We start from the raw sequence: 12615 nt of genomic DNA, 5'->3' as shown, positions 1-12615 counted from the left end.
AATACAAAATTAGCCGGGGGTGGTGGCGCATGCCTGTAATCCCAGCTACTTGGGAGGCTGAGACAGGAGAATCGCTTGAACCCGGGAGCCGGAGGTTGCAGTGAGCTGAGATCATGCCATTGCACTCCAGCCTGGGCAACAAGAGTGAAACTCCGTCTCAAATAAAAAAAAAAAAAAAAGACTGATCTGCTGCGCAGGTAGGTGAACTAGTATAATTGCAGAAACTATGTGAGCTTGGAACTGGAAAGATTGGGTCCTGCTTCTGTCTTTTACTATGTAACTCTAAACATGTTAACTAACCTTTCCAACTCTGGTTAGTACCTACTGTATGGATTGTTTTCAGTCAGATGAGATAATTCACCTACAGCAGTTGGACTAAACCTTCTTAAAACTCCTTAGGTACATAATAACTGATAAGTGTTATTATGTTAATATGGGCCAGTACTTTTGATAGTAATTTACATAACTTATTCATTTATTCATAGACTACTTATGGAATATTTATGATTAATACTTATCAATGACTGCTTTAAGTATTGGGAATACAGGTGAACAAAACAGATAAAAATCTGTAGGGAAAAGAGATAGTAAATATTTACTTATTTACTTAGAGACAAAGTCTTGCTCTGTCCCCCAGGCTGGAGTGCAGTGGTGTAATCTTGGCTCACTGCAGCCTCCGCTTCCCAGGTTCAAGCAATTCTCGTCCCTCAGCCTCCTGAGTAGGTGGGATTACAAGCGCGCACTACCAGGCCCAGCTAATTTTTTTGTTTGTTTTGAGACGGAGTCCTGCTCTGTTGCCCAGGCTGGAGTGCAGTGGTGCGATCTCGGCTTACCGCAACCTCTGCCTCCCAGGTTGAAGCAATTCTCCTGCCTCAGCCTCCAAAGTAGCTGGAATTACAGGTGCACGCCACCATGCCCAGCAAATTTTTTTGTATTTTTAGTAGAGACGGGGTTTCGCCATATTGGCCAGGCTAGTCTTGAACTCCTGACCTCATGATACGCCCGCCTCAGCTTCCCAAAGTGCTGGGATTACAGGTGTGAGCCACTGCGCCCAGCAATTTTTTGTATTATTAGTAGTCATGGGGTTTCGACACGTTTGGCCAGACTGGTCTTAAATTCCCGGCCTCACGTGATTCACCCACCTTGGCCTCTCAAAGTGTTGAGATTACAGGTGTGAGCCACCACACCTGGCCAAGATAGTAAATAAATAAACAAGGAAAATACATAGTGTACCGTAGAGTAAAAGCAGCAGAGAGAATAGAAAATTGGAAGGAAAGTAGGTAGATTGCTGTGCTGGAGGTGGTGGTGTTGCTATTTTAAACAGGAGGGCCATGGAAGGCCCCTCTGATCAAGTGACATTTTTTAAAATTTTATTTTATTTTTTATTTTTTTGTGAGACAGAGTCTCGCTCTGTCACCCAGGCTGGAGTGCAGTGGCGTGATCTTGGCTCACTGCAACCTCTGCCTCCCTGGTTCAAGCTATTCTCCTGCCTCAGCCTCCCGAGTAGGTGGGATTACAGGTGCCCACCACCATGCCTGGCTAATTTTTATATTTTTTTAGTAGCGACGGGGTTTCACCATGTTGGCCAGGCTGATCTTGAACTCCTGACCTCAACTGATCGGCCTGTCTCGGCCTCCTAAACTGCTGGGATTACAGGCATGAGCCACCAGGCCCAGCCAAGATCAGGTGACATTTGAACAGAGAACTGGAGGAGGTGGGGGGGAACCACGTGGATATCTTGGAGAAGAACTGTACAGGGAACAGTGTGCAAAAGCCCTGGTGGTAGCCAACATAGATGGGAGGGAGAGGAGCAGGGGATGAAGTCAGAGGAGTGGCAGAGGGTCAGAGGACAGAGGGTCTTGTAGGCCATTATAAATATTTCGGCTTTTACCCTTAGTGAGATGGGAAGTCATTGGAGGCTCTTGAGGAGATAATACGGAAGCTGTAGAGAGGTTAAATAGTTTTTCCAAGGTAAAACAGCTTGTAAGTGGCAGAAGGTAGGGAGTTAAGCTCCAAGGCTGAAGTTCTTAACCCCATGCTGCCACTGAACTTTAGCCTTCTTTATTTGGGCATTGCTCTCCTGTGACTTCAAAGAAACTGGGACACTGGGAAGTTATGCGGCTTGCCCAAGGCCACACAGCTGGTAAGTGACAGGGGCAGGACTGCGCCTTAGTCTGTCTGCAGCCCGACTCCAAGTTCTTTACACCACACCGCCTCCCTCAGGTGTCTGGACCATACTGGCTTCTCTTGCATGGAGGTCACTGCAGTGGGAGAGGAGGCAAACCGAGGAGACCGTCTCGGCTTCGGGCAGCGGTGCTGTTCCTTAAGAAGCTCCAACCCTTGGCTCTACCGGACTGCGGGCATCTTTCCCGAGCACTGCACGGAAGAAAAGAAAATTGGCCCTTATTTCAGGGTGGCCCCTCAGGCATCCAAGAGCCAGAGGAGCAGGTGTCACGGGAGGGCAGCGAGCGAGGCCAGGCCAGGAGAAGCAACCGCAGCCGCCTATGGTCGCCCCTTCCCGACCCACCCCAGGCGTCAGGAGTTCCGCGCCCGGGTAAGGGAAGGAGGGCGGGCGGGCGGGGCGGGGTTTTGGCGCCGCGCCCCCGTCACGTGACGAAGCCATCATGGCGGCGGCCAGGGGCCTGCCCGGCTCCCGGAAGCAGGCTGTGAGGGGCGGGAGCGCTGCTGGAACCCGAGCCGGAGCCGGAGCCACAGCGGGGAGGGTGGCCTGGCGGCCTGGAGCCGGACGTGTCCGGGGCGTCCCCGCAGACCGGGGCAGCAGGTGAGGCGGAGTCTGGGCGAGGTGCAAGTGGATGTGGCAGGGCTGGGCAGGGGCTAGGGGGCGCAGTGGGGTGCCAGTGACCTGGAGGAGTGGGCATCTGAGATGCACACGCATGACCCTGAAGCAACTCGAGAGGCCTGCGCGGGTGGGAGGGATGCCCGGGACAGAGGATGAGACACTGAGGGCAAAAAGAGGCTCCGCAGCGAGGATGGGAGGTAATAGAAGGAAGTGTGCGGGAGCTGCTGTGGGAAAGGGCAGTAGAATTTGCAGGAGCGGGATTATTGAAAGGGACTCCCTCTTCACAGGCAAGGATGGGGTGAGTGTCCAGCCCTCTCCCCTGTCTTCTTACCCCTCCCTGCCCCACAGTGTCCTAGGAGACAGCTTTGGCGTGGCCACTCCTCCCACCCACCCAACTGGTCCCTCCGGTCTGAGATCTTGGGGAGTGGAGTTGGCAGCGGGGTTGGGTGGAGCTGCCATCTGCTTAAGACAGTCAGCCCCTTGACCGTGCTGCCCGAAGGATGGATATGGCTCTGACTCCCACCTCTCTTCCCAGGTCGTCCGGGGGCCCACCATGCTGGTGACTGCCTACCTTGCTTTTGTAGGCCTCCTGGCCTCCTGCCTGGGGCTGGAACTGTCAAGATGCCGGGCTAAACCCCCTGGAAGGGCCTGCAGCAATCCCTCCTTCCTTCGGTTTCAACTGGACTTCTATCAGGTCTACTTCCTGGCCCTGGCAGCTGATTGGCTCCAGGCCCCCTACCTCTATAAACTCTACCAGCATTACTACTTCCTGGAAGGTCAAATTGCCATCCTCTATGTCTGTGGCCTTGCCTCTACAGTCCTCTTTGGCCTAGTGGCCTCCTCCCTTGTGGATTGGCTGGGTCGCAAGAATTCTTGTGTCCTCTTCTCCCTGACTTACTCACTATGCTGCTTAACCAAACTCTCTCAAGACTACTTTGTGCTGCTAGTGGGGCGAGCACTTGGTGGGCTGTCCACAGCCCTGCTCTTCTCAGCCTTCGAGGCCTGGTATATCCATGAGCACGTGGAACGGCATGACTTCCCTGCTGAGTGGATCCCAGCTACCTTTGCTCGAGCTGCCTTCTGGAACCATGTGCTGGCTGTAGTGGCAGGTGTGGCAGCTGAGGCTGTAGCCAGCTGGATAGGGCTGGGGCCTGTAGCGCCCTTTGTGGCTGCCATCCCTCTCCTGGCTCTGGCAGGGGCCTTGGCCCTTCGAAACTGGGGGGAGAACTATGACCGGCAGCGTGCCTTCTCAAGGACCTGTGCTGGAGGCCTGCGCTGCCTCCTGTCGGACCGCCGCGTGCTGCTGTTGGGCACCATACAAGCTCTATTTGAGAGTGTCATCTTCATCTTTGTCTTCCTCTGGACACCTGTGCTGGACCCACACGGGGCCCCTCTGGGCATTATCTTCTCCAGCTTCATGGCAGCCAGCCTGCTTGGCTCTTCCCTGTACCGTATCGCCACCTCCAAGAGGTACCACCTTCAGCCCATGCACCTGCTGTCCCTTGCTGTGCTCATCGTCGTCTTCTCTCTCTTCATGTTGACTTTCTCTACCAGCCCAGGCCAGGAGAGTCCGGTGGAGTCCTTCATAGCCTTTCTACTTATTGAGTTGGCTTGTGGATTATACTTTCCCAGCATGAGCTTCCTACGGAGAAAGGTGATCCCTGAGACAGAGCAGGCTGGTGTACTCAACTGGTTCCGGGTACCTCTGCACTTACTGGCTTGCCTAGGGCTCCTTGTCCTCCATGACAGTGATCGAAAAACAGGCACTCGGAATATGTTCAGCATTTGCTCTGCTGTCATGGTGATGGCTCTGCTGGCAGTGGTGGGACTCTTCACCGTGGTAAGGCATGATGCTGAGCTGCGGGTACCCTCACCTACTGAGGAGCCCTATGCCCCTGAGCTGTAACCCCACTCCAGGACAAGATAGCTGGGACAGACTCTTGAATTCCAGCTATCCAGGATTGTACAGATCTCTCTGTGACTGACTTTGTGACTTTCCTGTGGTTTCTCCTGCCATTGCTTTGTGTTTGGGAGGACATGATGGGGGTGATGGACTGGAAAGAAGGTGCCAAAAGTTCCCTCTGTGTTACTCCCATTTAGAAAATAAACACTTTTAAATGATCATTGATTTGATTTACTCATCCTTACCTGTAGCCTTATCAGTAGTTTCTGGTGAGTGGGCAGCTAGAGGTTTTTTTTTTAGTTTTTTTTTGTTTTGTTTTTGTTTTGAGACGGAGTCTTGCTCTGTCGCCCAGGCTGGAGTGCAATGGCGCGATCTTGGCTCACTGCAACCTCCGCCTCCCGGATTCAAGTAATTCTCCTGCTTCAGCCTCCCAAGTAGCTGGGATTACATGTGCCTGCTACCACGCCCAGCTAATTTTTGTATTTTTAATAGAGATGGGGTTTCACCATGTTGACCAGGCTGGTCTCGAACTCCTCACTTCAGGTGATCCACCCACCTCGGCCTCCCAAAGTGTTGGGATTACAGGCATGAGCCACCACGCCCAGCCCAGCTAGAGGTTTTGAGGTGGGATTATCAGCAAAAGTTTTGTTTCTAACTTCTCCAAGGCTGTCTCCAGTTCAAACTGAGAACTATGGAATTGCTCTCAGCAGAGCTGTGTGGGAAGGGCCTGAGGCTTCTAGGTCCTCCACATTCCTCTGTTGTGGGACAGGCACTCCCCCCAGTTGTCAAGCAGAACCCTTGCTTACATGCAGGGTAAGATGATCTCCAGAGCACATGGAGTAGATGCCCAATATGCCAGGCCACTGAGCAAAGATTCCAGGGGCTTGGGCTGCTGCTGTGACCACTCCTTGGGCAAAGCCAGGGCCCTTCCTACCAAAGTAAGCTTGCAGCGCAGCACAGGCCTGCTGCCTCCCTTTTGCCTCTGTGGCTATGAATGCACCATTTGTCCAACATCATCTGGGTCTACCAGATCCTGTATCTCTGTGTGAAACCGAAGTGAAAGGCTGCCAAGGGGACAGAGTGGTGCATGGCTGAGGGACTAGGATGTCTTATCTGTACCTGACTCTCCCCAACCCAGCCTGAATGAGGGTGAGGGAGCCATCAGGGCAGGAAACAGTACTAGTGAGCCAGTTCTATGGGTGCCTCCCTGCCTCACCTCTGATTGTATCTGCCTTTCCTCCTCCCACCAAAACCTGGGCTTCTCAGGGGAAGCACAGCCAGCTTTAAGAAGGGAGGGGAGGGAAGGAGGGTAGGCTCAAGGATGTGTCCTGGAATGTGCTTGAGATGGGCATGGGGGACACGTACCCTTTCTGGAAAGGGGTTAATGACCTTTCCTTGGGTCCCAGACTACTCAGAAAGATGCAGGATGTTCCAAGACCTGCAGGTCCCAACCTGTGTGGAGAGATAGCATCAGCAGGTGCTGGTGGAATGCAGGGTGGAAGGGCTTCTGCAGGGTGAGGCCAAGGGGAGGAATGGGTGGTGGTCTCAGGTCCCTACTCAGACTAGGAAAAAACATATTACCCCACCCAGGCTTCAGGGAATAGAGGTTGAGGTTAAGTAAGAAAAACACGTATCAGCCAGGTGTGGTGGCTTACACCTGTAATCCCAGCACTTTGGGAGGCCCAGGAGTTTGAGACCAGCCTGGGCAACACGGCAAAACCCCGTCTTTACAAAAAATACAAAAATTAGCTGTGCGTAGTGGCATGTGCCCATGGTCTGAGTTACCTGGGAGGCTGAGGTGGGAGGATCAATTGAGCCTGGGAGATCGAGGCTGCAGTGAGTGATGATTGAGACACGCCACTGCACTCCAGCCTAGGCAACAGAATGAGACTGTCTCAAAAAACAAAAAAAAAGAAAAGGCATCTTTTCTACTACCCCCCTACTCCTGCCACCCATCATCTCAAGACTAAAGACAGTCTTGCAATAACTCCACTTCCTCTTTCTGCCCTGTTGGGCTAGACCTAGATATACTTTATAGTTATTTGTAGATGTTCCGTCTCTTTCTATCATGCTATGATCTTGAGGGGAAGAGGAAACAGTCTTACTCACCTTTATCTCCTGCATATATACACACAATCGGATGCTTTCCCCATGGCTGTGCTCAGTACATATCTGGAGAGGAGACAGGCTAGCTCACGCCTGGCTTTTCAGGAGACACTTGGTGATTTGTTGTTTTGGATGACAATATCATTATTATCGGTTTATGTTTTATTTTGTTTTTGAGATAGGGTCTTGCTCTGTCGCCTAGGCCAGAGTGTAGTGGCAGGATCATGGCTCACTGCAGCCTCGACCTCCTGGGCTCAAGCGATCCTCCCACCTTAGCCTCCCAAGTAGTAGGGACTACAGGCAGCACCACCATACCCAGCTAATTTTTTAAAAATTTTTGTAGAGACAAGGGTCTATGTTGCCCAGGCTCATCTGAAACTCCTGGGTTCAAGCCATCCTCCCTTCTCAGCCTCCCAAAGTGCTGGGATTACAGGTGTGAGCCACCACAACTGGCCTGACAGTAATTATTAGTGGCCCTCACATTCCTAAGTGATATGGAAATAGAGGGGTAGGGGAGACTAATGAGATTCCTTTAGCTTTGTCCCTGATGAGCTTGCTTCAAAGGGGCTGGTGGCAAATAGAGTGGAGAGTGTTCTTTCCTGTCAGACTCACAGCGTGTTAACAGCTGGAAGGCATCTTAGAGATTATCTATTTGGCCTTAAACATTTTTTATTGAGCACCTGCTATGCCATGTGTTTTACCGCTAGGTACTGGTGATATTTTTATTTATTATTTATTTTATTTTATTTTATTTTTTAAGATGGAGTTTCGCTCTTGTCACCCAGGCTGGAGTGCAGTGGCACAATCTCGGCTCACCACAACCTCTACCTCCCAGGTTCAAGCAATTCTCCTGCCTCAGCCTCCCAAGTAGGTGGGACTACAGGCGTGCACCACCACGCCTAGCTAATTTTTGTATTTTTAGTAGAGACAGGGTTTCACCATCTTGGCCAGGCTGGTCTCAAACTCCTGACCTCATGATCCACCCGCCTTGGCCTCCCAAAGTGCTGGGATTACAGGCATGAGCAACCGTGCCCGGCCTATTTATTTTTTTGAGATGGAGTCTCGCTGTATTGCCAGGCTGGAGTGCAGTGGCACCATCTCGGCTCCGAGGTTCAAGTGATTCTCCTGCCTCAGCCTCCCGAGTAGCTGGGACTACAGGCACACCCCACCACACCCAGTTAATTTTTAGTAGAGACGAGATTTCACCATGTTGGCCAGAATGGTCTTGATTTCTTGACCTTGTGATCCACCCGCCTCAGGCTCCCAAAGTGCTGGGATTACAGGCGTGAGCCACCACACCTGGCCTTATTTATTTATTCATTCATTTATTTATTTATTTATTTATTTATTTATTTATTTATTTATTTATTTTACCCAAGAGGAAAATCCACTTAAAGAAAGCAAATAACTTGCCTAAGGGCATGTAGCAAGTGAGTGATAAAACTAAGACTAAACCTTGCCTCTTGTTGCCAACCCAGTGCCCCCTCTATGACACATGCTGCCTCTGTCCCATGGGCCTTCACTAACCTGTTTTTTTAGCCTCCGGCCCTGCTTCCCCACCCAAAGCTCTGTCCCTGGAGAACAGCAAGAGAGTAGGAGCATTTGGCTGTCTGATCCACTTAGGGGTATCTATCCAGATTATTCAAATGAGGGACTGGTTCACCAGGTGCATACTCCCTGCGAAATGCTGCTCATGATGCTCCACCAAGAGGCCCCATAGGAAAGTGATTAAAAATGTGGATCTGAGGGCTGGGTGCGGTGGCTCACGCCTGTAATCCCAGCACTTTGGGAGGCCAAGGCGGGCGGATCATGAGGTCAGGAGATCAAGACTATCCTGGCTAACACGGTGAAACCCTGTCTTTACTAAAAATACAAAAAATTAGCCGGGAGTGGTGGTGGGCGCCTGTAGTCCCAGCTACTCGGGAGGCTGAGGGAGAAGAATGGCATGAACCCGGGAGGTGGAGCTTGCAGTGAGCCAAGGTCGCACCACTGCACTCCAGCCTGGGCGACAGAGGGAGACTCCATCTGGAAAAAAAAAATGTGGATCTGGCCGGGCACAGTGGCTCACTCCTGTAATCCCAGCACTCTGGGAGGCCAAGGCAGGTGGATCACCAGAGGTCAGGAGTCGAGACCAGCCTGGCCAACATGGTGAAACCCGTCTCTATGATAATACAAAAATTAGCCAGGCATGGTGGTGGGCGCCTGTAATCCCAGCTACTCGGGAGGCTGAAGCAGGATAATCGCTTGAATCCTGGAGGCGAAGGTTGCAGTGAGCCGAGATCATGCCATCATGCCATTCATTGCACTCCAGCCTGGGCAACAAGAGTGAAACTCCATCTCAAAAAAAAAAAAAAAAAAAAGCCCAACTGCCTGGTTTGAATCTGGCTCCACAACTCTGTGCCTCAGTTTCCTCATCTGTGAAATGGGGAGGATAGTATAGTTTCAACCCCTAAGGGTTCTTGTGAGGATTAAATGCATCATTGTACTTAAGTGCTTAGAACAGTATTTGGCCCACAGTATAAGCACTACATAAGTGTTTGCTTTTATATTTTATTTTTTAACTTCTCCAATCCAGCTGAGCCTATCTAGATTTGAGTGTGGGAATGAGTGGACAGGACTGTAATGGGGTGTAGAACTTTCCAATGCATCTTAGTGATTGGGGGATTCCCAGCAGCGTTTATCCTCAGTACTGGCCCAGATGGAATTATCGAGCTATTTGAGAAGGCTTCTACTCTGGGATATGTGAGCATCTGAGCTGGGTGTCAATGTGTTCCACTTGAACTCATTTCCTCTTCCTCTAGTGGGAAGGTCAGCTTGGGGTTAGACTGGATACAACCACCATCCTTCACTAAGAGGCTCCTGATTTTCTGAATTTCCATCCAGCTGGAAACATGATTATTTGATCTGGAGCTTTTAAGCGATCCTGAGGAGAAAAGAGAAACATCCCGGGGACCCAGGAGCCAATGAACGAGGAGGCAGGAGGACTGGGGCAGGAAGACAGTACAGGGTTCTGAGGCCTGGAGGATGACCTCTTCCTGGAAATTCAGTCCCTGCCCTGGGAGGGGAGGGGGCTGTTCCCAGCTAATGGTCAGCTGAGTCTAGGTCCTCTCCTCATTGCTCTTCTCCTAACCCCAATCCTGTGGTTCTCCCTGCCCTTTTTATTATTTGCTGCCACTACCTCCCCATAGAACCACAGATTGGAAATGTAACACAAACAAATGTCGTGCTTGAGATCAGATCTGATGTTATAAAAATACCTCACATTTACTTTAGCTGTTTTTTTCATAAAGTTATATGGTCTCATTGTAAAATGGTCAAATGCAAATACAGAAATCCATATTTTATATACATATGTGAATATCAGTATGTGCTAATTACGTTATAGTATATTAAAATACATATATTTGTATTGCTATATAAATATATAGTTGACGCTTGAACAACAGCAAGCCACTGACCCATGGCGCAGTTCAAAATCTGAGTATGGCTTTTTCTTTTTTTTTTTTTTTTTTGGGACACGGCCTCCCTCTTTCACCCAGGCTGGAGGGCAGTGGCACAATTTTGGCTCACTGCAGCCTCAGCCTCCTGGATTCAAGCAATTCTCCTACCTCTGCCTCCCCAGTAGCTGGGACTACAAGGTGTGCGCCATCATGCCTGACTAATTTTTGCATTTTTAGTACAGACGGTGTTTCACCATGTTGGCCAGGCTGGTCTCAAACTCCTGATCTCAAGTGAGCCGCCTGCCTTGGCCTCCCAAAGTGCTGGGGTTACGGGAGTGAGCCACCATGCCCGGCTTTTTCTTGAGACTGAATCTTGCTATGTCACCCAGGCTGGCCTCCAACTCCTGAGCTCAAGTGATCCTCCCACCTCCACCTCAGCCTCCAGACTAGCTGGGACTACTCAAACACCACCGTGCTTGTCATTTTTTTTTTTTTTTTTTTGCCTTCTGTTGCTGCCTCTGAAAATAATTCATTTTTTTTCTTTTTCTTTTTAAGACAAGGTCTTATGTCACCCAGGCTAGAGTGCAGTGGCACGATAACAGTTCACTGCAGCCTCAACCTCCTGGGCTCAAGCAGTCCTCCCACCTCTGAGTAGTTGGGACTACAGGTGCACACCACCACACCTAGCTAATTTTTTTTTTTTGTAGAGAAGATGGTCTCTCTATGTGGCCCAGGCTAGTCTCAAACCCTTGAGCTCAAGCAGTCCTCCCACCTCAGCCTCACAAAATGTTGGAATTACAGGTGTGAGCCACTGTGCCTGGCCTGAAGATAATTCTTTAAACTTACTTTAATTTTTCACTTTTTTTTTTTTTTTTTTTTTTTTGAGATGGAGTCTTGCTCTGTCGCCCAGGCTGGAGTACAGTGGCCCGATCTTGGCTCACTGCAAGCTCCGCCTCCTGGGTTCACACCATTCTCCTGCCTCAGCCTCCCAAGTAGCTGGGACTAAAGGCGCCCGCCACCATGCCCGGCTAATTTTTTATATTTTTAGTAGAGACGGGGTTTCACCGTATTAGCCAGGATGGTCTCGATCTCCTGACCTCATGATTCACCCGCCTCAGCCTCCCAAAGTGCTGGGATTACAGGCTAATTTTTACATTTAAAAAATTTATTTATTTATTTTTTTTTTTGAGACAGTCTCAACCTGTCACCCAGGCTGGAGTGCAATGGCATGATCTCAGCTCACTGCAACCTTCGCCTCCTGTGTTCAAGCAATTCTTCTGTCTCATCCTACCAAGTAGCTGGGACTACAGGTGCACACCACCATGCCCAGCAAAATTTTTGTATTTTTAGTAGAGATGGGGTTTCACCATGTTGGTCAGGCTGGTCTCGAACTCCTGACCTCAGGTGATCTACCTGCCTCAGCCTCCCAAAGTGCTGGGATTACAGGTGCGAGCCACCGTGCTCAGCCACTTTAATTTTTTTAGAGATGGAGTCTCATTCTGTTGCCCAGACTGGAGTGCAGTGGCAAGGTCATAGCTCATGGGAGTCTTAAACTCCTGGGCTCAAGCAATCCTCCCACCTCAGCCTCCTGAGTAGCTATGACTACAGGCATTGGAGCAACCATGCCTAGCTAAGTTTTAAATTTTTTATAGAGATGGAGTCTTGCTATGTTGCTTAGGTCTAACTTCTGGCCTCAAGTGATCCTCCTGCCTCTGCTTCCCAGGTAGCTGGGATTATAGATGCAAGCCACCATGCCCAGTGATTGTGTATAACTTTTTTTTTTCTAAGACACAATCTCTCTCTGTTGCCCAGCTGGAGTGCAACGGTGTGATCCTGACTCACTACAACCTCCACCTCCCAGGTTCAAGCGATTCTTCTGCCTCAGCCTCCCGAGTAGCTGGGATTACAGGTGTGTGCCACCACGCCCGGCTAATTTTTGTATTTTTAGTAGAGACGGGGTTTTGGCAAGTTGGCCAAGTGATCCACCTGCCTCAGTCTCCAAAGAGCTGGGCTTACAGGCGTGAGCCACCGTGCCTGGCCTTTTTTTTTTTTTTTTTTTTTTTTGAGAGGGAGTTTCACTCTGTCGTCCAGTGGCACAATCTTGGCTCACTGCAACCTCCGCCTCCTGGGTTCAAGCGATTCTCCTGCCTCAGCCTCCCGAGTAGCTGGGATTACAGGCATGCACCACCACACCTGGCTATTTTTGTATTTTTAGTAGAGATGGGGTTTCAGCATGTTGGCCAGGCTAGTCATGAACCCCTGACCTCAGGTGATATGCCCACCTCGGCCTCCCAAAGTACTGGGATTACAGGCGTGAGCCACCATGAGCCTGACCACGTATAACTTTTGACTTCCCAAAAACCTAG

The 12615-nt window shown here is 50.3% G+C and overlaps 1 protein-coding gene across 3 annotated transcripts; it reads left to right on the top strand.

The window, feature by feature from the left end:
* Window positions 1–1729: 1729 nt before the first annotated feature.
* MFSD5 (major facilitator superfamily domain containing 5) lies at window positions 1730–4924 on the top strand. Of its 3 annotated transcripts, XM_055357138.1 has the most exons (3): window positions 1730–2143; window positions 2224–2554; window positions 3336–4924. In XM_055357138.1, exons 2-3 carry the CDS (start codon window positions 2252–2254, stop codon window positions 4704–4706), a joined length of 1674 nt encoding a protein of 557 aa, XP_055213113.1. In that variant the 5' UTR covers window positions 1730–2143; window positions 2224–2251; the 3' UTR covers window positions 4707–4924. The 3 variants fall into 3 exon arrangements, with proteins under 3 accessions (XP_055213113.1, XP_004053265.1, XP_004053267.1); XM_004053217.4 differs by lacking the exons at window positions 1730–2143; window positions 2224–2554 and adding an exon at window positions 2606–2782; XM_004053219.4 differs by lacking the exons at window positions 1730–2143; window positions 2224–2554 and adding an exon at window positions 2885–2997.
* Window positions 4925–12615: the final 7691 nt, after the last annotated feature.

The sequence above is a fragment of the Gorilla gorilla genome, chromosome 10, assembly GCF_029281585.2.
Source record: "Gorilla gorilla gorilla isolate KB3781 chromosome 10, NHGRI_mGorGor1-v2.1_pri, whole genome shotgun sequence".
Taxonomy (NCBI): Eukaryota; Metazoa; Chordata; class Mammalia; order Primates; family Hominidae; genus Gorilla; species Gorilla gorilla.
The sequence above is the reverse complement of the archived record's forward strand: the minus strand, read 5'-3'. Positions and strand labels throughout refer to the sequence as shown.

What these genes read in the sequence shown, in the direction of transcription:
- MFSD5 (XM_055357138.1), top strand. Translation starts at nt 2,252, where the DNA reads ATGGAGGTCACTGCAGTGGGAGAGGAGGCAAACCGAGGAGACCGTCTC. An exon ending in GTCAGGAGTTCCGCGCCCGG is followed by an intron (nt 2,555 to 3,335) that starts GTAAGGGAAGGA and finishes CTCTCTTCCCAG; the next exon opens with GTCGTCCGGGGGCCCACCAT.